This window comes from Bos indicus x Bos taurus, chromosome 12 (genome assembly GCF_003369695.1).
Source record: "Bos indicus x Bos taurus breed Angus x Brahman F1 hybrid chromosome 12, Bos_hybrid_MaternalHap_v2.0, whole genome shotgun sequence".
NCBI classification, from domain to species: domain Eukaryota; kingdom Metazoa; phylum Chordata; class Mammalia; order Artiodactyla; family Bovidae; genus Bos; species Bos indicus x Bos taurus.
Window position 1 is genome coordinate 71340846 of NC_040087.1, and position 27579 is coordinate 71368424.

Here is a 27579-nt window from a genome sequence, read left to right on the forward strand (position 1 = left end):
TTTTTCAGTCTATGTCCCATTTTAGCTCTTGTAGCCCCTAATGTGAGTCTTGCCTTTTAAGTTTAATTAGATCCAGTTTATTTTTGCTTTTATTTCTTTGCTTTGGGAGACTGATCTAAGAAAATATTGCTGTATTTTATGCCAAAGAGTTTTCTGCCTGTGTTTTCCTTTTTGTTTATAATACCCAGTCTTATCTTAGGTCTTTCAACTATCTTGAGTTTATTTTTATGTGTGGTATGAGGGAGTTTTCTAATTTCATTCATTTCCAGGTATGTAGCTTTCCCAGTACTACCTAGCAAAGAGACTGTCTTTTCTTCAATATATATTCTTACCTAATCTTTCATAGATTAATTGAACATAGATATTTTGAGACCTGTGATTTAAAACTGCAGTTTTTCTTCTTCAACTTCAGGAGGAGCAGTTATGTTCTATTATGCTATACTTAAGTAAAATTGCACATTCAGGGCATCTAAACTGGCATGCTCAATTGGCATATAGAAAATTAATTATGTAGATGAGACATTAAATTATTCTTGGACTCTTTTGAGAAAGCTGCTCTTAACAATGATTCACAGTATAAACAAAAGATTAATAGAAATATGCCCTTTGTGAGACTTAAAAAATGTTTCCAATTAAAAAAAAAGGATGAAGTTAACTGCAATACCTATGTGTAGAAAAAATAACTTGTGTCTTGTTTAGAGTTCCAGCATATTCTCTTCTTTAAAAAAAAATAATTTTATTAATTTATTTTTGGCTGTGCTGGGTCTTCATTGCTATGTGGGCTTTTCTCTAGTTGCAGCAAATGTGCAGACTTCTCCTTGCAGAGGCTTCTGTTGTTGTGGAGCACAGGCTGTAGGTGCTCAGGCTTCAGTAGTTGTGACATGTGGGCTCAGTAGTTGTGGTGCATGAACTTTTTTGCTCCACAGCATGTGGGGTCTTCCCAGACTAGGGGTCAGACCTCTGACTCCTGCTTTGGCAGGCAGATTCTTTTACCACTAAGCCATCAGGTAAGCCCATACCACATATTCTCTTTAGATACATTTACTCTAAATATGACCTAAATGAATAATTAAATTCCACCTAACATCAGAACTGGAGAAGGCAATGACACCCCACTCCAGTACTCTTGTGTGGAAAATCCCATGGACGGAGGAGCCTGGTAGGCTGCAGTCCATGAGATCATGAAGAGTTGGACATGACTGAGTGACTTCACTTTCACTTGTCACTTTCATGCATTGGAGAAGGAAATGGCAACCCACTCCAATGCTCTTGCCTGGAGAATCCCAGGGATGGCGGAGCCTGGTGGACTGCGGTCTATGGGGTCGCACAGAGTCAGACATGACTGAAGTGACTTAGCAGCAGCAGCAGTAACATCAGACCTGTTTTTGTAGTTCTATTATTTGGGTCAATTATTTCAGGTACCTTTTCCTCCTCCATAACCATTAACCAAGGTCACTCATAAGTAGAGAGGCAAAGTTAAGAGCCCCTTCCTCTCCCTTTCAATTTCCAATTAGCAGGTTTATTAATGAGCAATAAAAGGGGTGAAAGGTAGGTAGCTTAAGAAAGAAAGAGAAAGAAGCAAATAAAAGTAATTTGTGAAAACAGATTCAGATCCTAGGCAGTTCACGTTGGGCTGCCCCATGTGCTGTGCAGGCTGTGATCACTTCGATTTGGAGCTCAATTTCTTATTTGCTTTTATAGTCTTATCCAAAAAGAAAACTGTATTTCTAGAAATTCCTTCTGTGCAGAGTAGTTCTGCAAAAGCTGCTTATATAGCAGCTCTTTTTGCCAGCCTTCCACTCTCATAATAATAAACTACAGCTACAGCCAATGTTAAGAAGCATCTTAACCTCTTGGACAAGGGATTCTGCCCCTCTTGTTCAGTCACTCAGTCTCTCAGTTTCAGACTCTTTGCAACCCCATGGACTGCAGCACTCCAGACTTCCCTGTCCTTCACTACTTACTGGAATTTGCTCAAACTCATGTCCATTAAATTGGTGATGCCATCCAACCATCTCATCTTCTGTCGTCCCCTTCTCCTCCTGCCTTCAATCTTTCCCAGCATCAGGGTTTTTTGCAGTGAGTCAGGTCTTCCCATTAGGTGGCCAAAGTAATGGAGTTTCATCTTCAGCATTAGTTCTTCCAGTAGGGGCTGACATAATCCAGGACCCTAAAGAATTTACTTTTTTCCCCCAAAATATTGCTCAGATTGTCAAATCAACTTGACAGTTAATTTGTTGTCAGGAAACTGCCATGTGGTTTGTATGATGTCAACCTACTTTTTAGATAAAAGCAGTCTAATTTTCTTGAATCAAGATATTTCCCAACTTTGTGTATCTGTATAAATAGCCCTCGAAGGTCAGAGTCTGAGAGCTAAAAGCACTAACTAATTATAACAACCCCAAATGCCCTGGGCAGTATATAAAATGCTACCGACTGTTTAGTTCCAGTAATCATATTCTAAACTTTTCATTTTCTTCCTTTCCTATAACTATATAATGATGAAAGGTCGGGCTGGGCCTTTGTCTCCCTAGTAAAACATAGTAATCAAACCATTTAAATATCAGTCTTACCACCCAAATTCTCCCTGACCTGCCCCTTTTTGAAATATTGTCTGAGTTATGTCACTGGGGGATATTGTGTGCTAATGGGTTTCTTTCTGCTATTAACAGGTTTTGGATTCAGGGACATGGAAAGAATATAGTGAGCCATATAATTTGCTGCAAAATAGAAACAGCTTATTTTACAAGATGGTGCAACAACTGGGCGAGGCAGAGGCTGCTGTCCTCACCAAAAGGGCAACAGAGGTAAGCCTGCTGCGGGAAGCTGTAATTAAAATTCGCCTCCAGGGTTCACTCTTCACAGGATCTCCACCAAGGTTCTGGGAACAAGCACTCTGTGCTGTTTTCAATTAGAAGCCACCAGAGAGGAAGCTTCATGACTGGGTCTTAACAACATGTAGCAGGTGGAAGGCATGTCTGCTGAGAATCTGCAGCAGTGCTGGTGTGGGGTCGGGATGTGTGAACCCTTCTGTGTGCACACACCTGTGCCTGAGACAGATTTTGGATTTGACTTTCCACATGTTCGGACTCTGAGTTGAGATTCTCATGGACACTGAACACCCTCATTTTTCATACCCTTTGCATTCATTCTGATTGGTGCTCAGCACATTTGTGAATCAGGTTCTGTCAAGGAATATCCAGGAAATTTGAGAGTTTAAGGGGAAAAAACTTGGAATATTTTGATTCTAGGAAGCTCTTCTAGAGAAAGGTGTAGGTCTCTTCTGTTTCCTAACCTATAAAGAACACTCTTACCTGATATTATCACTTTCTCCCTAATTCTTTGTTGTTTAGTAGGTCCATTTCACACCCCCCCATGCTTCCTCTACTTTCTAGAAGATGAAATTGTCATCAGGACAAATCAGGAACTCACAACACCTTCACACTGTGGTCTGAATGGTGCCTGAAAGTTACAGAGCACTTTCTCAGAGATGAGGTGGTGAAGCACTAAGCACTGTGTGTGGTGTGAGGAAGGGGCTCAGTGAGTAACATTCAGGTCACGTGGCATCTTCCTAACAGAGGTGTGGTGGTAACCAAGGTCTGGTTTAGGAGATTTAGCCACTGTCATGCAGCCATCTGTAATTCTTTCTGGAACCAGGTGGGAGTGGGATTGGAGTTGATGAGAAGATAGAGGGAGGGAAGGAAGGTCTGGTGTTCTTACCCCTTAATGTGTGTGGCTCAGGGTGGGATGTGGTTTCCCCATCAAAAATTTATCTCTGGATGTTAAATTATGGATATATTTTCCATTTTTCATACTTTTCTGCCTTTCCCAGATTTTCACTTGTAAACAGAATAAGAGTATTTGTGTAATATTTAAAATGTCTTAAAGAAAACATGTCCGAGTATCTTAGGTACTTGTATAAGAAAGATTTATCTAAAATGTGGCCTGAGTTCATCACTGTCTTCTCTCAATCCTCTGTAGAAATGAGGAAATGCAGAGCAAGACCTTCTGCTGCTCATCAGGTAGGAGACTTCCTGGGTCCCAGAGCTGGCTGAAGAGTTGGTAGAGTTACAGTTTGTGCTTAGGTTTAGGGGCAAGGGAGTCTGTGTTCTCAACTTTTCATAAGTACTTACATTGTATGCAAATTTAGAGAAGCTGAACAAGGGTATTTTTTTTTTATGGCTGAAATTCACAGAGTGCTTTTATCCACTGGAGTGTCTCCCAGTCAGACTATCCATCCTGAGACCTAGAGAGCCAGGAATCTTCCAAACCCTTTGCTCTTTTGACCTTAGGCATTTCACATCAAAAAGAGGTGTTCCCACCTGTATGTCAAAGTATTCATTTTAAAACTATATCAACATGACATTGAATAATGAGAAATAGAACACAGGATTTTAGATTGGTCCAGATAATAAGATAATAGGATTCAACACTCTCTTTGTACAGATAAGGAAACTAAGGTGCTTTAGAAGGAGGGTGGCCCTATGTATATAACTGGTGTTAAGCTAGTCTGCAGCAGACACAGAATTATAAATTTGGTCTTTTAGTAAATATTTTAAATCAAGTGTAACATACATACTGAAGCAGTCATAGGTCATAGAATTAGAAATCTTGTGATTCCAGGTCTGGTAATCCTGCACCTACTGTAACAATATTAATGGTAAGTTACATTTGTGTAGTTCTTTATAATTTGTTTTATACAGTTCTCACATGTATGATTTCACATAATCTCATGATGGTCCATTTTTATCCCATGTGATGGATGAGGAGAGTGTGTACAGGGCTCACCCAAGGTGACAGAGCTGGTCCAAGGAGCACAGAGGGGGAATTGCTGGCAGAGTTGAAGTGCCATCCTAGGTTTTGTGTTCTGTGTCGAGCCTGAGAACACTTCTCCTGTCACGTGGTAGCCAAGGTCAGGCCAGTCACCGAAGTTCGCAGGGAGGCAGAACCTCACTCATGGATTTCAGTTCTGCCACTGGCTCAGGTCCCTCTACAGAAATAAATATAATTCTTAATTCTCATACCATCTTGACATTACTTCTGCATATTCTGCATCCTTTTAGGAGGATAAACTGTCAGATTATCGGTTTTTTGAATGTGCAAGCATTAGATATCAGTGCATTGTTCAGAGCTATAACACGGGGAGCACTAGCCTAAGTCACAAGGTTCTCACTCTAATAGAACAGAATTCATTCATCTGAAAAGAAAACCCAATATCTGGGAGAAGGTGCTTCCACATCACATTTTCTTGAATTTGCAGCTCAGGTGAGCTGACACTGTCTGATTGACCCTTTTGGATGATCCTTGAAATAGTAGAGAAAGTTGCTTTTAGATACATAAAGCTAAAGGGGGCTGTAGTGTGCTAGGGCTGCCATACAAAGACCAAAGAGTAGGCGACTTAAAGAGCAGAAACTTATATCCTCACAGCCCTGGAGGTTGGAAATCTGAGGTCAAGGTGTCAGCAGGGTTGTTTTCCTCTGAGGTCTCACTCATTGCCTTGTAGACACCATCTTCCCTCTGTGTCCTCATATGCTCTTCCTTTTGTTTGACCTTCCTGGTATCTTTATATGAGAACTCCAATCTGTTAGATTAGGACCCACCTGTATGATTTCATTTTAACTTTATTGCCTCTTTAAAGACACTGTCTCCAAATACAGTCACATTCTGTGGTACTAGAGGGTTTAGGACTTCAACATGTAAAATTGGAAGAAGGAAGGCCCGGGGTCTCCAAACGGAGGGAGTAGGCTGCAAGTGTCAGACATTTTTTATCTCTCTCATAAGCTGCAGGAAGAATCAAACTACTAGTGTTATATGTTTTCCCCTTCTCTATACAATTTATATCTGCCAAAAAAGAAATACAAAAAGATAAAATGGTTGTCTGAGAAGGCCTTACAAATAGCTGAGAAAAGAAGAGAAGCTAAAGGCAAAGGAGAAAAGGAAAGGTATACCCATTTGAATGTAGAGTTCCAAAGAAGAGCAAGGAGAGATAAGAAAGCCTTCCTCAGTGATCAATGCAAAGAAATAGAGGAAAACAATAGAATGGGAAAGGCTAGAGATCTCTTCGAGAAAATTAGAAATACCAAGGAAACATTTCATGCAAAGATGGATATAATAAAGGACAGAAATGGTATGGACCTAACAGAAGCAGAAGATATTAACAAGAGGTGGCAAGAATACACAGAAGAACTATACAAAAAAGATATTTATGACCCATGATGGTGTGATCACTCACCTAGAGCCAGGTATCCTGGAATGCAAAGTCAAGTGGGGTTTAGGAAGCATCACTAAGAACTAAGCTAGTGGAGGTGATGAAATTCCAGTTGAGCTAGTTAAAATCCTGAAAGATGATGCTGTGAAAGTGCTGCACTCAATATGCCAGCAAATTTGGAAAACTCAGCAGTGGCCACAGGACTGGAAAAGGTCAGATTTCATTCCAATCCCAAAGAAAGGCAATAGCAAAGAATGCTTGAACTACTGCACAATTGCACTCATCTCACATGCTAGCAAAGTAATGCTCAAAATTCTCCAAGCCAGGTTTCAACAGGGTGTGAACCGTAAATTCCCAGATGTTTAAGCAGCTGGATTTAGAAAAGGCAGAGGAACCTGAGATCAAATTGCCAACAGCCGCTGAATCATCAAAAAAGCAAGAGAGTTCCATGAAAACATCTACTTCTGTTGTATAGACTATGCCAAAGCCATAGATCCACTCTGTGGATCACAACAAACTGCAAAATCCTTCAACTGATGGGAATACCAGACCACCTGATCAGCTCCCTGAGAAATCTACATGCAGGTCAGGAAGCAACAGTAAAAACTGGACATGGAACAACGGCTGGTTCCAGATTGGGAAAGGAGTACATCAAGGCTGTATATTGTCACCCTGCTTATTTAACTTATATGCAGAGTACATCATGAGAAATGCTGGACTGGATAAAGTACAAGCTGGAATCAAGATTGTTGGGAGAAATATTAATAACTTCAGATATGCAGATGACACCACCCTTATGGCAGAAAGTGAAGAAGAATTAAAGAGCCTCTTGATGAGGAGAGAGGAGAGCCAAAAAGTTGACTTAAAGCTCAACATTGAGAAAACTAAGATCACGGCATCTGGTCTCATCATTTCATGGAAAATAGATGGGGAAACAATGGAGCCAATGACAAGCTTTGATTTTTTTGGCTCCAAAATCACTGCAGATGGTGACTGCAGCCATGAAATTAAAAGACACTTGCTCCTTGGAGCTTCCCTGGTGGCTCAGAGGTTAAAGCATCTGCCTGCAATGTGGGACACCTGGGTTTGATCCCTGGGTTGGGAAGATCCCATGGAGAAGGAAATGGCAACCCACTCCAGTATTCTTGCCATGAATGAAGGAGCCTGGTGGGCTAGAGTCCATGGGTCGCAAAGAGTCAGACACAACTGAGTGACTTCACTTTCACTTTCTTTGCTCCTTGGAGGAAAAGCTTTGACCAACCTAGACAGCATATTAAAAAGCAGAGACATTGCTTTAACAACAAAGGTGCATCTAGTCAAAGCTATGGTTTTTCCAGTAGTCATGTATGGATGTGAGAGATGGACAATAAAGAAAGCTGAGCACAGAAGAATTGATGCTTTTGAACTGTGGTGTTGGAGAAGACTCTTGTGAGTCCCTTGGACTGCTAGGAGATCCAATCAGCCCATCCTAAAGGAAATCAGTCCTGAATATTCATTAGAAGGACTGATGCTGAAGGTGAAACTCCAATATTTTGGCCTCCTGATATGAAGAACTGACCCATTTGAAAAGGCCCTGATGCTGGGAATGATTGAAGGCTGGAGAAGGGGATGGCAGAGGATGAGATGGTTGGATAGCATCAGCAACTCAATGGCATGAGTTTGAGTAAGCTCTAGGAGTTGGTGATGGACAGGGAAGCCTGGCATGCTGCAGTCCATGGGACACAAAGAGTGGGATAGGACTCAGCGACTGAACTGAAATGATACAAATTTAAAAAGGAGATTTCTTTTAAAATTCTGTGTTGCCATAGGATACCTGGTTCCACCTGAACTTTTCTCAAACCTTGAGCTAACCAATGCATTTTTCTTATGGAAATGTTTTTCTTAACCTATGTTAATGAACTATGTATTTATCCTAGATTCTGTCTTCAAGTCAGTTCCCCCTAAGACTCAGAATGGACTTGAGAAACCAGAATGTGTACTCATTCAAATGTTCTCTTAAGCTATGTCAATGAAACTATATTTGCTTAGAAACGTGCCTTTCTTCAAGATTCATGTCAATCATTTTATGGCCAGGGACAACTCATCTTGTGCCAATGTTGTCACAAAATGCAAGTTGTTTGTGAGGGGCCTGATACCATTCTCTGAGTTTTAAGACATTTCCTTTCTCTAATTAGCAGACTGCTAGTAGCTATATTGATCTTCCCTGTAGCTCAGACGGTAAAGAATCTGCCTGCGGTGCAGGAGACCTGGGTTAGATCCCTGGGTCAGAAAGATCCTCTGGTGAAGTGATTGACCATCCACTCCGGTATTCTTGCCTGGAGAATCCCATGGACAGAGGAGCCTGGTGGGCCAGAGTCCACGTGGTCACAAAGAGTCGGACACGACTGAGTGACTAACACTACTACTACTAGTAGCTGTATAACATCCGCCTAAAAAATAGCAGGGGGCAGGCACTCTTTCTGCCCCCTTCTGATGTCTATGTCAGAAGCTTTCTCTGTCTCTTTTATACTTTAATAAAACTTTATTACACAAAAGCTCTGAGTGATCAGGCTTCATCACTGGCCCCAAATTGAATTCTTCTCCTCTGGAGGCCAAGAATCATGGCATCTTTTGTGTTCAGCAACAGCCTTTCAGAGGGGACACAGTTCAGCTCCAAGAATAAATGCCTGCCATCCATTCTGTTCTGTGATGAAGCAGATCAGGTTGAGATTTTTTGAAGTTTCTTTGTTCTCAGTATGTAACAGAGGTGTCATTTTCCCTATTCATGAAATCTCCTAATACAGCCCAGCAGTTGTAAAAATCTCATATCCCAGCTCTAGGAGCCTGGTCCAGTTGGATAGATGGAGGAGGCACTTAGCATCCACGTGGTCTTGTGTCCCCCAGGTCTCTGAGCCTCAGGTCCTCACCTGTGTGTATAGCAGGATTACAGCCCTGCTGGCTTCTTCACACTTATCACAGGGATCAGATGAGAGAGCAGATGCTTAAGTGCTTTGAGGATATAGAGCATTTAACGGTATAAAAGTGGGATCATTTTATAAAAGGCTGTAGGTAGAAACCTTGCCTCCCAATAATAAAACAAATATACCCATAGTTCTTCTAGGTCACTTTAGAGACCCTAATCAGGTGTCTCCAATTGCTGAAGATCCTTTGCAGTATCCAGTTCAGGTATTTCAGACCATGAAGCAAAGTCCTTTTTAGTTAAATGTTGCTAGAAATAATATGGGAGAAGGCAATGGCACCCCACTCCAGTACTCTTGCCTGGAAAATCCCATGGACGGAGGAGCCTGGTGGGCTGCAGTCCATGGGGTCGCTAGGAGTTGGACACGACTGAGCGACTTCACTTTTGCTTTTCACTTTCATGCATTGGACACGGAAATGGCAACCCATTCCAGTGTTCTTGCCTGGAGAGTCCCAGGGATGGGAGAGCCTGTGGGCTGCCATTTATGGGGTTGCACAGAGTCGGACACGACTGATGTGACTTAGCAGCAGCAGAAATAATATTTTCTTTATAAAAATTGTATTGAGAAGGGTTATGGAGAAAGGAAGCAGATAATTTTGGAAAGAATATTAAGGAGTAGAAAATGAAAAAAAGAAAATGAAATGAATTTTCTTTGGTTCCTTTAACTGTTTTTAGTTTCACCAAAATAGTACATAAGCATATAATCACCAACTATGTCTAGCTTAATAAAATGGAGGAGGGTGATGATATGCAATTAACCATCCCCCGACTCCCACCAAAGGCTTTATTTTTAAGTGCTTCCATTACAATGGAAATAGCCTCAGATTTCAGCCAGTGGGCCCAAGCATTCTTGGAGGGTTTATTTTTCTCCTTAGGTGACATTTAAATATATAGCATTTCATGTGCAGAGCAGGATACGTTAGCAACAAGAGAGTAAGAAAGTGCACTTACTATGAAGGTAGGTGTCCTAGTGCTTTTCTGTTTCGTGTGTGAAGTTCATTCTCTCTCATGATAACTCTGTTTACAGCACCCACCTGACCTGCAGTCAGGTTTTATAAGGGAGATCTGGGATCATGTGTCTAAGTAAACCAGTTTGTGACATGAGTCAGCCTCTGATAGATAATACATTTTCTGTTTTAAAGACTCAAATGAAACTTTTCACATTCTTCTTTGAGGATAAAGAGTTACACTTGAAGTCCTTTTTTTGTCCAAACACATTCAGAGATAAGGCTTCACAAGCCCTGACATTATTTTATCTTGTTATGTCCATCTGTAAGGAACCAAGATACAACACAGCTACTAAAAACTGATGATTGTGGAACTTGACAGCACTTCCTTTCGTTTGTGTTCTGATTATACACTGAGAAAACCTTCATCTCTTCCAGTTCAGCTAGAATTTGGTAGAATTCAAGAGCTAAAGGTCTGGCAGAGATCTGTCCTATTATTGGGTATCATCTTACATTTTAGAGAAGTTTCTTGGTTGAGTCATTGTTAAAGCATTTGATTTTCTTTTCATTCTTGTGACCCACTATCCACAGGTCACATTTCTATAGGCCCTATAACTGCTTTGCCACACAAATTAAACACCAGGATATTTCATATGTATATGCCAGTCCAACGGAGGAGGCAATGGCACCCCACTCCAGCACTTTTTCCTGGAAAAGCCCATGGATGGAGGAGCCTGGTAGGCTGCAGTCCGTGGAGTCACGAAGAGTTAGACATGATTGAGCGACTTCCCTTTCACTTTTCACTTTCATGCATTGGAGAAGAAAATGGCAACCCACTCCAGTGTTCTTGCCTGGAGAATCCCAGGGACAGAGGAGCCTGGTGGGCTGGCATCTATGGGGTCGCACAGTCGGACAGGACTGAAGTGACTTAACAGCAGCAGCATTAACATCCAAATCTGTTGTGCTCCTTTTATGTGTGAAAGTGACAAACCCTGTTAAGATGCTAGTTTTCCTGTCCTCTTTGTTACACTGTTTTAAATTTATTTCAGGGAATAAAATGATTTTGCTTATCAATTTACTGTAGTTATAAAGCATATATGTGATTCTGAATGACCAGAAATCTAGGAGATCTACAGGTTATTTAGCATTATATCCAGCCCAACTGAGGGTTTTAATGGGGTTGCTTCCTCTTTAGAATAAATACAGCCCTGGTTTTTCAAAAACTGTGCCTCCAATAGTGATATGATTGCTTCACATGAAGAAGGAAACCTAGAAATGGTTGCATCAGCAGGAGCACTTAAAAACTTTTTTTTTTTTTTTTTAAAGTCTCTCACTGTTTCCATTGTTTCCCCATCTATTTGCCACAAAACTTTTAAACATGTTGTTTTTGTCTTTTTCTCCCTCAGGTATACTTCAAAAGGAGATAGCCAGATATTATTCACAGTGACCTTGTGGTTATGAATGTTTCCAGTGGACAAGCCTCAGCCTGAACAATTTTTGCATCAACACTTTGATTCTACCATGAGTTCGTGTCTATTCCAAAGGCTTTTTTCCAATAGGTTTTTCACTGCATAAACTATATTCTACTTTTTTTATGCCAGCAACAAATATTTACACATTACAAGATGTTTGTTCTCCAACTTCACTCAGTGATTTCAAGCTGTTGAAAATGGATTTATTATGTTTATTTAAATGTTATATTACTCACTCTTATCCAAATCAGAGGTGCAGGCCACCAATAAAAGCTGTCTCCCAGGTTTTGTGTCTTGAGAGACTCCAGAGCTAAACTCATTTTCTAAGATTTGAGACAAAGTTGTCACAGATGTATTTTTACTGTTCCCGGAATTACATATTACTTTCCAATTATATCAGGGATTCTGTTTACTTGAAGACTGTGTGAAGTTGCTGTTTTGTGTCACCACTTCCTTTAACATGACTAGGATCCATTTTTCTATCAAAAGACCTCTGGTTAAAATGCTACAGAGAAAACTGATAGGAAAAACATAATAATATACTATAGTTTAAGTAACAACAACAAAAAATAGATATATGGTTAAATACCAAAGGACAATATTATATGTTCTAAAAGAGAAGGAAGAGAAAATATGCTGTCTCAAAATAGGAGCACTTGTAGGGGATTTGCTAATGAAGGACAGACGTGTGCTAGACTGTCTTCTAGATAGAGAATTTTATTTTTTTTAATATTACAAATTGTGGTAAAATATATATAACATAAAATTTACCATATAACCATTTTTAGTCACACAATCCAGTGGCATTAATCACATTCACAGTGTTGTGCAGCCACACTGTCTGGGTGACTTTTGTTAATTATGTTTTTCCTATTCAGTGTGTTATTTCTGCAGAGTCATTTTGATAAGTTTCATTTTTCTAGGAGGAATCTGTTTCCTGTGAGTTTTGAGCTTGGTTGACATAAAGTTATTCACAATATCTTGTATGTTTAATCTCTGCAGCATCTCTAACTCTGTTCTTTTAACTTTTTAATTTTCTTTTAGCCTTTTTTTTTGTGAATAATCTTGCATAACCTTTTCCTGTTTTCAAAGAATCAAATTTTTGCTTGACTGATGCTCTTTTTTCCCCCTAGATCATCATATCATTCTTTCTTTTCTTCAACTGTTGCTTAATGTTGAGGTTTTTCCTCTAAATTCTTAAATTGAAAAGAGATTAGTAATGTCATCATTTTTCTAAAATAAGTATATAAAGCTGACTTTTCCCCTAAGGTCCATTTTAGCTGCAACCTGCAAATTTTGGTACTCACCACTGTCAATAGCCATAGTATTATGTATTTTCTAATTCCTAATTTAATTCATTAACTGTATCTTTTACCCATGGGTTATTCATAAGTATAATGTTCTCTAAATTTCAAATGCTTATGGATTTTTTCTTTTAGATTGAACCATACAGAACTGCTGACATTCAGTCTTTTTATAAGCTATAAAATGGCACTTTCATATGGTTCAACATATAGTTGTCTTTTGTTGTTAATATATAACTTAATTTCATTTGGTCAGACAACATTAGATTGTGAACTTTAAACCAAAGGTAATGACATTCACACTAAAGGTCCTTGTTTCTACCATTTTGTATTTTATTGGGAGTTTTTAAAATGTTAACATTTAATGTTAAAATGTTAACTGGTACATGTGTAATCAGTAATTTTCAATAAAAATCCTCCCCAAATACTGGAATGTTTTATGATACGTGTTGCAGGCTGGTTCTCTGGGATGCACACTCAGATGGAGTTTAGTTCTGGAATGTGTATCAGGGGTGCCCTTGGGGTCAACACTGTGGAATCAGGAGGGAATAAACAGGGTAAGGCAGAGGGAAGGATCAAGCTGGATCACTGGCCAGACGACCTGAGCTGACTACATGGGAGTCTGGAGTGATGATGGCCCCCCAGGGTTGTCCTGACACATCCAATGACCAGTCCTTTATACCTCCACCCAGATGGGTCATTGCATTCAGGCTGCCCCCAGAGGGGCTGGTGGTTTAAGGTTGCCCACTGGCAGCACTTTCAGCTGTTGGACAACGAGTCCCTGAAGGGAGGTCAGGACAGCACGTCTCAGTGTCCCCCCTTGGTTTGTATCAAAGCTCCAGAGGTAGGTGGTGAGGGTGCACTGTGGGGAAACCTCTTGATGACTGATGTTTAAGTGAAAATGATGACTCAGTGATTCTCCTGAATACCATCTGGTCTAAAAGATAGAGAAGGTCCATGTAGGGGAGATATCCTCTTTGTCCAGGGTCAGCCCAGTTGTTGCCTCTTCTAAGAAGTCACATTAACATCAGTCGCCATCCTAGGTAACTCGGATTTGTGTATTACCCTGAGCGCCTCTCGTGTTAAAGTGAACCATACTTGGTTAGTGTCCTGTGTCACCATCTTGAGAGACCTTATTTTTAAATAAGGGGCCTGTTCTTTCTGTTGTGCATGTAGCCTGCCCTGACTGTAAGTGTCCACACGTGGAATTTTTCTCACTTAGTTTAGAGCACTTGAAACTGTGCCCTGTTCACTTTTTAATTATGTCTTCCAGCAGAGTATCTGTACATAGAGGTTTCTCACTAAATGTTTGTGGAATGAACAAATGATGACTGAGAGCAAATCTTCTTTCTCAACTTTTAAACTTTGAGATATTAAGAGGTAGCCTGGGATAATAGAAAGCCTTGGTTTTGGAATCAGTCACACTGATCTGTCCTTTCTCTACTACTCACTAGCAGTGTGGGTGTGGGAAAGCAGTAACCAGCCAAGGTGCCAGGACATTAGAATGGCACCATCCTTGACAAAATAGGCTCTGGACAGCCTACAGCCACGTAGTCTTAGTTACATGCTTGGGTAAGCATCTCAACCTCTGAATCTCAGCTTCTTTGTCTGGAAAATGAATACAGTTCCTGCTGTTGAACCATTGCTTTGCTTGGGATGATGACCTAAGAGCATCCAAAGACACAGGGTGGAATCACTGACCTTGGAGATTCTTATCACCAGGAGAGGAGAACAGGATGGGTGTGGATGAAGGAGGTTTATGGAATGTAGAAGGTGTACGTGAGGAGGTCCGCATCTGATGGCCTAAACCAAACTGTTCCTCCTCCACATGTACTTAAAATGACACAAGCACACGGGCAGAAGCACAAGCTCTGGAGTCAGGGGCAAATACTGGCTCCTCTGGGCACTGACTGGGCTTGGATTCAAGTTCTGCTACCTGGTGAGTGTGGACTCTTAAGGTTGGGAAGCCCACTGTGCTTCAGGGTCTTTGAAAGGTCAGGTGGGGATAGCCTTCTTGATTCTCAGAAGGCTGTTGCAAAGATTGATTATGACAGTGAAACAGTGTGGTCTGTGCGCTAATGTCAGTCCCTGACCTGTTTGTAACCCGGTTAGAAATAAGTACAGGAAATTCAAGAAGTCTAGAAATTCAAAACCCTCTGTATTGCTGTGACATCCACCCTCAGGATGGTTGGGATCCTGAATTCCCCGGGGACCAGTGTGAGTGTTGCACTTGTGCGGTGGGGGAGGGGCCCGTGGCTGAGCTGAACACTAGCCGTGCACAGTGGATCATTGATTAGGTTGCAATGGGTTGAAAATGCAACGTTAAGTAAAACTCATATTTAATCCAAGAAAGGTGAGAAAGACTGCTTTTGAACAATGCTGGATATGTGATTATCTGTCAACCAGTACGATCCCCTCCAGCCCTATCCTCTTTATTAATTGTTCCCATCATATTTATCTTAAAATTAGAGCACACAGGCTTTCAAAAGGCCCTACTATACATTATCAATGCTTTTAATAGCATTAAAAAGTTAGAAATAATTAAATTCCTGTTCAAGTTTAAAGGTTTTTTTTTTTTTTTTTTCCAAGTCTAAAAACAATACTGTGCATATATTTTACCAATTCTATTATTGAATCAGCAGCATGGTCCTAATGTTGAAGAAGGTCCCTGGAAGCACAACAGGCCACTTTATAAAACCTTCAGAATTTTTTTAAACACAAGGTTTTAAGTGTAAGCTATTAATTTTCCTTTAAAAACAGAAAGAATGTAGATTAACTGAGCTTTTGTTTTTTAAACCTAATGTTCTAAGAAAAGTGTTTCTTTTTTCCAAAAACTAAAACAGCAATGTGTGTTGAAAACTGTGAGAAAGATATATTTATTTGAATTTAGACCTAAAAAATAACATTATTAGAAGGAATTTCATGCTCCAGCTGTGTGAGACCTCCATCTATACTCCAGGCCCATCTGACTTACCTTAGGAGTCAAAATGGGATTGTGTGATTTTTTAATAAAAACCAAGGTTAAGACTTAGATACACTAGGAATGTTCTATAAGACATTTATATTGGACAGTCCTGACTAAAATTCACTCTTTCACTCAGCAAACATGCTCACAAGTATCCATCCTAATAGGTGGAAGCTTTGGGTATTCCAAACCAGTGTTTGATCCAAAAGCTTATCATATTTAATTCTGGAGGACATTACAGGAAAAGCATTTTTAAAAATAAATTTTTCCGATTATCTAGACAAAAAATGAGTCTCTGAGATGGAGTTTTTATCACATTAGAAATTTCATAGTAAATAACGATAAACAGAGGGCTGTGGGCTTTTAAAACCTACATTTTACAACACTAAAAATTTTTTTTAAATCCATGAGTTTATACTGATTCCTATAAGACATAAAATAGTAGGAAGGGAAAGCCCTTTTTTTTTCAGTAGAAGGTCAACTCACAAATGTAGACAGATGGACAGAAAAGTACCATATAGCAGCCATCCTTGTCATAAATAATTCAGACAAAATTCATCATTGTCTGAATATACGGTGAGTGTTCATGGGTTGGGGGAGACACAGCATTTTCATGGACTCAAAGCATCTTCTCAGATTAATTCTTTAGGGAAGAATTGTATTTTCAAATTGGAAAAATCTGGCAAACACCTGGCTAAACAAATAACCAGAGTGAATATTATTAATAGTGAACCTACTGACACCCTTGACTTTTTTTTCTTGTTTCTTTAAAAATTTATTTAAGTATTGTTGATTTACAATGTCTTAATTTCTTCTGTACAGCAGTGATTCAGTTATACGTATACATACATTCCTTTTCACATAGGTTAAATAAGTATGACCTGACAACATACAGGTCATACTCCTTTCCCAATTTTGACCCAGGCAGTTGTTCCATTTCTGGTTCTAACTGTTGCTTCTTGACCTGCATACAGGTTTCTCAGGAGACAGGTAAGGTGGTCTTTAAGTTTTTCAGTTTGTTGTGATCTACAGAGTCAAAGGCTTTAGTGTAGTCAATGAAGCAGGAGTAGATGTTTTCCTGAGCAGAAACCATAAGATCTACAAATTCTGGAAATGTACTTCCTGGTCCTTTACAGAAAAATGCTGCCCACCCTGCCCTAGAGCTCTGCTGTCCTAAGTGTGGCCTGTGGACCAGCAGCATCGACTGTCCTAGGAGGCAGTTAGGACATGGAATCTATCCCAGACCTACTGACTCAGAATCTCTGGATCCCAGGTGAGTCCTGCTCACAGTACAGTTTGAGAAGCGCTGGTTTTGAGGTCCTGCTCGGTCATCCTGCGGATGCACCCTCCCCAGGTGCAGCCAGAGAGGACCAGGGGGTGTGGCCACCTGGAGCCTCGCCCCCTCCAGGCCTGCTCTGAGCACCTGGACCCCAGAATCCCTGTTCCCATCCCCAGTGCCAGCCTCCCTCCTGGGGCCCATGTCCTAGCCTGACAGGTGGTCAAGATACTGCTGTTCATGGGTGGGAAGAGTGTGGCCTGATTTTGAACTTGAAGGATAGGAGTGCTCTTGCTTGAGCAGCAGATTCCTCAGGGCCCAGGGAAGGTCAGAGCCAGAGGTGGGAAGAGCAGGGGAAGGGGGCTGGAGGCTGGGTCAGCCCCGCCCTCCGCTGTCCTGCCTTCTGGCTTGGAGCTCAGTGTCCAAAACCCCAGTCTGCCAGGTGTTAATAGTTAGGAAGGTGTACTTGACAGTTTTGTTTGATTGATTTATAACTTCTAAATATTTAAAAATACACTATGGCCTTCATTTGTACTCTTGACCGAGGGCCCACGGATGTGAGTGGCAGGTCTATTAAATGTTTCTCTGAGTGTTCACAGGATCCCCTGCATCCCAATCCCCCAATCCACTGGGATGCTTGATAAAAATTCAAATTCCCAGGCCCCACTGTGTGACCTCCTGGATCAGATCTTTGGGAATGGATCCTAGGACTCTGCCTTCTGACTTCTCCCCTGGTGACTCTGATCCACAGCAGAGCTACAGGAGCACTTGTAATTGGGGGGCGGGGCGGGGGGGGGGTGTTGCTGCGGCCGGAGAGGAACGTAGAGGGAAGCTGCCATAAACGGCCGGAAGTGAGAGGTAGAGAGAGGGAGGTCCCAGGTCACAGGAAGATGCTGACCACAAGCTCACTCCCTCCTCCTTCTCTCATGAGCCCTCACAACCTGGGCTGACCCCATCCCCGGGAGTTGGCTGCAGGGAGAAGCGACCAGAACGGGGCAAGTGTGTCCTCCTGCTGACTGTGGGGCTCTCAGGGCTGCCCTGCAGAAGGAAGGACCGGAGTCAGGGGAAATAGGTGCAAAGGGGCTGTGGGAACTTGGAGGGACCACTTGGACCCACCGGGAGAGTCAGGCTGAAGGGCTGGGCAGATCTTTGGACAGGAGAGAACTCCGGGTCCTGCCAGGACATGGGAGGAGCGGGGACAGACTGTGGGGTCCCACCTGCCTGGGCTCAGAGGCTGCATCTGTCAGTTAGGAGTCGGATGACCTTGAGAAATTTCCTTAAGCTCTGTAGGCTTGTTTCCATGTCTCTGAGATGGGGATCCTAACACCCTCTAGGCTTGTGTCACAGGTAAACGCGGTAATTAAGTAAAAACATATCTTTGCTATACAGGAGGGCGGAATATATAGCAGGACTGTTGCTGTTTACTGTGAAGATTGTCAAGTTACACCTCTGCAATTCCTGATGCTTGATATCACAGGCACTTGTGTCTGGCTGTTAAGACCAATTTCCTCAAACCCCAGGCACAGGAAGGCTCCAGTTGCAGGCATGTGCCAGACCCGTGCTTGACCAGTGACCTAGAGCTCCCTGAGCTTCCCTGTGCAGGAGCAACTCCTGAAGTCACTGCCAATCTGCTCCTTGTGTATGGTTCCCAGGATTTCCCTCCTGGCAAACCACATCTATGGGATGTGAGGGAATCCTGCTCACAGATTTGTGATGAACTGAGGAGGGGCTTGTATGAAACCTCCAGGGACAACTGTTCCGTTCAGTTCAGTCGCTCAGTCGTGTCCGACTCTTTGCGACCCCATGAATCTCAGCACCCCAGGCCTCCCTGTCCATCACCAACTCCCGGAGTTCACTCATTCTCACGTCCATCAAGTCAGTGATGCCATCCAGCCATCTCATCCTCTGTTGTCCCCTTCTCCTCCTGCCCCCAATCCCTCCCAGCATCAGAGTCTTTTCCAATGAGTCAACTCTTCGCATGAGGTGGCCAAAGTACTGGAGTTTCAGCTTTAGCATCATTCCTTCCAAAGAAATTCCAGGGCTGATCTCCTTCAGAATGGACTTGTTGGATCTCCTTGCAGTCCAAGGGACTCTCAAGAGTCTTCTCCAACACCACAGTCCAAAACCATCAATTCTTCAGCACTCAGCCTTCTTCACAGTCCAACTGCCACATCCATACATGACCACAGGAAAAACCATAGCCTTGACTAGACAGACCTTTGTTGGCAAAGTAATGTCTCTGCTTTTGAATATGCTATCCAGGTTGGTTATAACTTTCCTTCCAAGGAGTAAGCGTCTTTTAATTTCATGGCTGCAGTCACCATCTGCAGTGATTTTGGAGTCCAAAAAGATAAAGTCTGACACTGTTTCCACTGTTTCCCCATCTATTTCCCATGAAGTGATGGGACCGGATGCCATGATCTTCGTTTTCTGAATGTTGAGCTTTAAGACAACTTTTTCACTCTCCACTTTCACTTTCATCAAGAGGCTAAAAACAACTCTACCATACTGCAAATCACCACCAGGGGGCAGCAAAATCCACGAGTCCAGGTGAGGTGCATGGAAAGTTCATGGAATGAGGGACCAGGAAGGCCTCACAGCAGGCAAGAGGGTTGGGGCCTCTAGCTTTGCTTCATCCTCATTCACCCCACCCTCCACACACAGAAATGCACACTCCTACTCCTGAAGAATCACCTGATCCCTGTATATTCAGTTACCTTCTCCAGGTACAGTCCTTTATATCCTCAATATGACAAAGGCCAGTGTTTTGTAAACTTGGCTGCAAATTCAAATCACCAGAGGAGCTCTATAAAATCCCAGTGCTGAGTAGTCATCTCAGTTAAATCAGAGTCTCAGGGAGGGGAGGCAGGAGTCAACACTTTTTATTACTAAAACCCTACAGGTGATTCTACCCTGTTGCCAACTGAAAACCACTGTTGGAGGCAAAAGATCTTTCTTCCCAAACGGCAGCTGCTTTCATTCACATTTCTGACAAAACGTAGTCTACTCGAGAAGGGAATGGAAAACCCCTTCAGTATTCTTGCATTGAGAACCCCATGAACAGTATGGAAAGGCAGAAAGATATGACACTGAAAGATAAACTCCCAAGGCTGGTAATTGCTCAATATGAAGAGTGGAGAAATAACTCCAGAAAGAATGAAGAGACAGAGCCAAAGAGAAAACAATGGCCCGTTGTGGATGTGACTGATAATGGAAGTAAAGTCTGATGTTGTAAAGAACAATATTACATAGGATCTTGGAATGTTAGGCCCATGAATCAAGGTAAATTGGAAGCGATCAAACAGGAGATGGCAAGAGTGAACATTGACGTTTTAGGACTCAGCTAAAATAGACCAGAATGACTGAATTTAATTCAGATGACCATTTCTTCTATTAATGTGGGCAAGAATCCCTTAGAGGAAATGGAATACCCCTCATAGTCAACAAAAGAGTCTGAAGTGCAGGACTTGGGCGCAATTTCAAAAACAACAGAATGGTCTCTGTTTCCAAGGCAAACCATTCAATATCACACTAATCCAAGTCTATGCCCCAACCACTAATGACAAAGAAGCTAAAGTTGAATGGTTCTATGAAAACCTACAAGACCTTCTAGGACTAATAGCAAAAGAAGATGTCCTTTTCATCATAGAGGAGTGGAATGCAAAAGTAGGAAGTCAAGAGATACCTGGAATAACAGGCAAATTTGGTCTTGTAGTACAAAACAAAGCACGGCAAAGACTAACACAGTTTTGCCAAGAGAACACACTGGTCATAGCAAACACCCAATTCCCAAAACAAAAGAGATGACTCTACACATGGACATCACCAGATGGTCAACACGAAAATCATGTTCTTTTCAGCCAAAGATAGAGAAGTCCATAGAGTCAGCAAAAACAAGACCAGGAGCTGACTGTGGTTCAGATCATGAACTCCTTATTGCCAAATTCAGACTTAAATGGAAGAAAGTAGGGAAAACCACTAGACCATTCAGATATGACCTAATCAAATCCCTTATGATTATACAGTAGAAGTAACAAATAGATTCAAGGGATTAGATCCAATAAATAGAGTGTCTGAAGAACTATAGATGGAGGTTCATAACATCATACAGAAGGCTGTGATCAAAACCATCCCCAAGAAGAAGAAATGTAAAAAGACAAAATGGTTGTCTGAGGCGGCCTTACAATTAGCTGGAAAAGAAGAGAAGCTAAAGGCAAAGTAAAAAAGGAAGGATATACCCATATGAATGCAGAATTTCAAAGAACAGCAAGGAAAGATAAGAAAGCCTTCTTAACTGATCAATGAAAAAAAATAGAGGAAAACAATAGAATGGGCAAGACTAGAGATCTCTTCAAGAAAATTAAAATACCAAGGGAACATTTCATGCAAAAATGGACACAATAAAGGACACAAACAGAATGTACTTAACAGAAGCAGAAGATATTAAGAAAAAGTGGCAAGAAAACACCAAACTATGCAAAGAAAATCTTAATGACCTGGATAACCATGATGGTGTGATCACTCACCTAGAGCAAGACATCCTGAAATGTGAAGTGAGATGCACCTTAGGAAGCATCACTATGAATAAAGCTAGTAGAGGTAATAGAATTCCAGTTGAACTGTTTCAAATCCTAAAAGATGATGCTGTAAAGTGCTATAGTCAGTATGCCAGCAAATTTGGAAAACTCAGCAGTGGCCACAGGAATGGAAATGGTGAATTTTCATTACAATCACAAAGATGGGCAATGCCAGAGAATGTTCAAACTACTGCTCAATTGCACTCATCTCAGTTCAGTTCAGTTCAGTTCAGTCACTCAGTCGTGTCCGACTCTTTGTGACCCCATGAATCGCAGCAGGCCAAGCCTCCCTGTCCATCACCAACTCCCAGAGTTCACTCAGAATCACGTCCATCGAGTCAGCGATGACATCCAGACATCTCATCCTCTCGTCCCCTTCTCCTCCTGCCTCCAATCCCTCCCAGCATCAGAGTCTTTTCCAATGAGTCAACTTTTTGCATGAGGTGGCCAAAGTGCTGGAGTTTCAGCTTTAGCATCATTCCTTCCAAAGAAATCCCAGGGCTGATCTCCTTCAGAATGGACTGGTTGGATCTCCTTGCAGTCCAAGGGACTCTCAAGAGTCTTCTCCAACACCACATTTCAAAAGCATCAATTCTTTGGCACTCAGCCTTCTTCACCGTCCAACTCTCACATCCATACATGACCACAGGAAAAACCATAGCCTTAACTAGACAGACTTTTGTTGGCAAAGTAATGTCTCTGCTTTTGAATATGATATCTAGGTTGGACATAACTTTCCTTCCAAGGAGTAAGTGTCTTTTAATTTCATGGCTGCAGTCACCATCTGCAGTGATTTTGGAGCCCCCCCCCCCAAAAATAAATAAAATCTGACACTATTTCCACTGTTTCCCCATCTATTTCCCATGAAGTGATGGGACTGGATCTCGATTCCAGCTTGTGCTTCTTTCTGCCCAGCAACTAAATGCTGGGTGGGAAGAAGCACAAGCTGGAATCAAGATTGCAGGGAGAAATATCAATATGCAGATGACACCACCCTTTTAGCAGAAAGTGAAGAGGAACTAAAAGACTCTTGAAAGTAAATGAGGAGATTGAAAAAACTGTCTTAAAACTCAACATTCAAAATACAAAGATCATGGCATCCAGTCCCATCACTTAATGGCAAGTAGATGGATAAACAATGGAAACAGTGAGATTCTTTATTTTGGGGGGGCTCCAAAGTCACTGCAGATGGTAACTGCGGCCATGAAATTAAAAGATACTTGCTCCTTGGAAGGAAAATTATGACCTACCTAGACAGCATATTATAAAACAGAGACATTACTTTGCCAACAAAGGTCTGTCTAGTCAAAGCTATGTTTTTTCCAGTAGTCATGTATAGATGTGAGAGCTGGACCATAAATAAAGCTGAGCACCAAAGAATTGATGCTTTCAAACTGTAGTGTTGGAGAAGACTCTAGAGAGTCCCTTGGACTGCAAGGAGATCCAACCAGTCCACCCTAAAGGAAATCAGTCCTGAATATTCGTTGGATGCTGAAGCTCTAAACTTTGACCACCTGATGGGACGAACTGACTCATTGTAAAAGACCCTGATGCTGGGGAAGATTAAAGGTAGGAGCAGAAGGGGATGGCAGAGGATGAGATCATTGGATGGCATCACTCACTCTATGGGCATGAGTTTGAGTAAACTCCGGGAGTTGATGATGGACAGGGAAGCCTGGCATGTTGCAGTCCATGGGGTTGCAAACAGTCTGACACGACTGTGTGACTGAACTGAAAGGAGTTGATTATGTGGGGTTCTTAAGTATTTTTTAGTCATTAATATTTTTCTCCTATGTCTTAGATAGACATTGTTTTTAATAGTTGGTGTTTCAAAAAGAACATAATTACATAGCCCCCTTATTAGGAGGACTGAGTGTTATCACTATTTTCCTCCAGATCTAGTTCCAGGCCTGCCATAGTAGGTGCTGAGGAAGGTTGGATTTTAATGACTCAGTGAAAAACCCTAATGGGGCATGTAAGAAATTGGGGAAGGACTCCTTTAGGACAGAAGACTGTGTCCACAGGAGGAAGTGGGATGACTCCTCCACCACCTGAGTCCTGCCTGCTCTCCTGCTTCATCTCCAGATTTTCTTTCACTCTAGCCTGAGCTCCAATGTGTCTTAACTGTTTTAGTTTCTCACACCCACTAACCTCTCCTTTGCTCTGGACATTTGGACCCATCTTTTTCTGCCAAGGAAACCTTCCCCCCACACACATATTTTATTGACAGACTTTTACTCTTCTCTCAGCTCACAAGTGAGACATGGCTCTACCCAGCAGGACTCCTTCTCCTTGAGATAAGGCCCCCTCCTTCCCTATCCCCCCCTCTCCTGATTCCGCTGTGTTGGCTCCTTTCTCCTCTCTTTCAGGCTGCAAGAGCAGCAGCTGTGTCTTCTCCAGGGACCCCAGAACCTGTCTGGGAGCCTGGGCACAGGTGGGCTCAGTATTTGGTGGCTGACTTTGAAAACACCCAGGTGGTAGGTGAACAATTTTCCAAGTCTCAAATATGTCCACTTGCTTTTCTTTTCCCCTTGGTCTAATTAGTGGCTATAAAACTTCAAGTGTTTGAGGGGAGGAGTAGGACACCTGCATGATTTAAATAGAAGACAGTTGGAGAGAGTATGGAGAAAAGAACTGGGAAGTTCAGGAAGAGTATGGCCGACAGCCAGTTGCTGTGATTTGCACAAAGCCTGTCCTGTGTGTGTGAAAGAGGCTCCCAGGATGAACGTGCCATGGAGATGTTCCCTGAGGGCTTCCTCTGGCTGGTCCTTTGATATGCTGAGTCTCTGAGGTCAAGGCTGTGAATGGAAACTCAACTTGAGGGAAACATGTGTTGTGTCTCTTTGTATAAATGGTTGCTACTCTGCACCCCAAAACAAGCTGCTTAAATAGGGATGTCATACATTTTAAAGTGTCCAAATCTCTCATCCACTCCCAGGGAAGGAAGGACTGGTTGTCCCTGAGTCCTATCCTTCAACCTCTGAGAACTCTTCATTCACTTTCCCCAGAAGAGCAGGGCTGAGGGTAAGAGAAGGCTTGTCGTGTCTCCATCTCCAGCCCCCTGACTGTTGTGTGAGCCTGTGACTGAGAGGTGGGGAGGAGGTGAGATGAATGAGTGTCCTCTGGTCCCACAGCCAGTCCTCCCCCGGCCCTGCCCCCAGCACCTCCACCCTTCCGTTCCCTCTGCCCTTGGACTTGCCCTTGGATTTCCTCTAATATTCATTCAAAGCTTCCCAGAGTTCTATCTCAGAGCTGAAATCTTTCTTAAGCCATCTTTTCCTTTGTTTAAAATCTTATCCCTTGATAGTTGAGTGAATTCACTCAGGAGGACAAGGGGAGAACCGGGAGTATGGAAAAGGCAGGAGGGTCTGACGTGTTGCTTAGTTTATTATCTCACTTTTAAACTAGAGTGTGAGGCACTTAACACACAGCAAAGGCAAACATCACAGCATTTCACCAGAAGCAGATCCCCTACACCTGTGACAGGGAGGAAAATTAGCTTTGTTGGCTCCTGACCTCCGTGTCCATGAACCGTGAACTTCCACATGTTCAAACTGGTTTTAGAAAAGGCAGAGGAACCAGAGATCAAATTGCCAACATCTGCTGGATCATGGAAAAAGCAAGAGAGTTCCAGAAAAACATCTATTTCTGCTTTGTTGACTATGCCAAAGCCTTTGACTATGTGGATCACAATAAACTGTGGAAAATTCTGAAAGAGATGGGAATACCAGACCACCTGACCTGCCTCTTGAGAAACCTATATGCAGGTCAGGAAGCAACAGTTAGAACTGGACATGGAACAGCAGACTAGTTTCAAATAGGAAAAGGAGTACGTCAAGGCTGTATATTGTCACCCTGTTTATTTAACTTCTGTGCAGAGTACATCATGAGAAACGCTGGACTGGAAGAAGCACAAGCTGGAATCAAGATTGCCGGGAGAAATATCAATAACCTCCGATATGCAGATGACACCACCCTTATGGCAGAAAGTGAAGAGGAACTAAAATGCCTCTTGATGAAAGTGAAAGAAGAGAGTGAAAAGTTGGCTTAAAGCTCAACATTCAGAAAACGAAGATCATGGCATCCGGTCCCATCACTTCATGTGAAACAGATGGGGAAACAGTGGAAACAGTGTCAGATTTTGGGGGGCTCCAAAATCACTGCAGATGGTGATTGCAGTCATGAAATTAAAAGATGCTACTCCTTGGAAGGAAAGTTATGATCAACCTAGATAACATATTGAAAAGCAGAGATATTACCTTGCCAACAAAGGTCCATCTAGTCAAGGCTATGGTTTTTCCAGTGGTCATGTATGGATATGAGAGTTGGACGGTGAAGAAAGCTGAGTGTCGAAGAATTGATGCTTTTGAACTGTGGTGTTGGAGAAGACTCTTGAGAGTCCCTTGGACTGCAAGGAGGTCCAACCAGTTCATCCTAAAGGAAATCAGTCCTGGGTGTTCATTGGAAGGACTGATGTTGAAGCTGAAACTCCAATAGTTTAGCCACCTCATGCAAAAAGTTGACTCATTGGAAAACACCCTGATGCTGGGAGGGATTGGGGGCAGGAGGAGAAGGGGACGATTGCCAGGGTCCAGCACCGGTTGGATCCAGGGATTCCCTCGGGAGGACTGCGTTGGTGATTAAAAGGATAGATAAAAGGAGAAAGATCAGAGGCTCAATATAACTGGTTTACGTGGAAAGCCAATAAAACCTGTGATACCAGGTTTGCACTGACCAGGGAGGCTGCAGGCGCCCTCTCGGATAGCAGAAGGTGCCCCACCTTAGGCACCTTCTCGAGTGGGTCTTAGAAGCCCGGGCAAATAAGTGGTCTCAGAGGGCCCCCGCACTCAATTATTTGTCCTGAAGGCAGAACAGAGAAGAAGAGGAGAGAAAAGGAAACAAGAAAGAACGACATGGGGAGACCAAGCTTGATGAGCATGGCCCACACTTTATTTTACAAAGTCGTTTTTATACCTTAAGTTGTGCATAGAGGATAATGGGGGGCGGGGGGAGGGTAGAGTCATGCAAGGTCAGCAGTCCTTGATCCTTATCAAAGCCAGGCTTTCTTTCTGAAAACTTATCATATGCCAAAGCTTTAGGTGATTTACATCATCTTCTGGCCAGGAGGCCTGTTAACATTTTATGACCCTTTCTTCAGAAAACTTATTTTGCTCTAAAGGTGATTATTCTAAAGTCAGGTGCCACCCTCCGAAAGCATTAGATAAAGTTGCATTCCTATAGGGCAAAAGTGTGGTGGTCTGTAACAAGAAACAATTAACTCAAGCATCCAAGGTTATAAACATTAAAGCTACTACTTACATTTCTATATACCAACTATATTAATCAATACACTCCCAGGGACACAGTAGGTGAGGGATATGGAAACTTGGCACCAAGCATTAGCTAAACAAAGAAATCCTCTACTAGTTCTATTCTAACAATTTTAACTCTCTGAGAAGCTCTGCATTGTTAGAATATCTTAAGCTTCCCATGCCTCTTGTGGTTGGGAGGCTGTGAACAATCACATGCGTAGCTGCAGGAGTCCAAACAAACCTGTCAGGCAAGCTAGAAAGTCATCAGAGGGGTTTGAATGGAAACACTCCTATTATGCCCAGGAAACTTATTAACTAGAGCTCTAAGTTGATTTTCTTCAGAGAAAGGTAGTCAGGGATAGCCCCCTGTTAATGTCAGAAGAGTTGGTGAAAGTCATGAAATAGTAAAACAGACAAATTTTGGTTTTGGGGTAGATGCTCGGGCAGGTCCAGGGGGCCTCTCCAGTTCTGATTCGCCTTTGCATGTCAGATCCTCTCCGCATGACCTTTGTCATGGGTGGGAACTCCCGTGCTGGCTCCCGCCAGACGGCAGAGGATG

At 42.3% G+C, this 27579-nt stretch overlaps 1 protein-coding gene across 1 annotated transcript in view; it reads left to right on the plus strand.

The window, feature by feature from the left end:
- LOC113902125 (multidrug resistance-associated protein 4-like) overlaps positions 1-13317 on the plus strand; it is a 188477-nt gene extending 175160 nt beyond the window's left edge. Inside the window, 2 exon segments of the mRNA XM_027557079.1 lie at positions 2673-2807; positions 11521-13317. Of these exon segments, the coding sequence (XP_027412880.1) occupies positions 2673-2807; positions 11521-11628 (243 nt within the window). The 3' untranslated portion in view covers positions 11629-13317.
- Positions 13318-27579: the final 14262 nt, after the last annotated feature.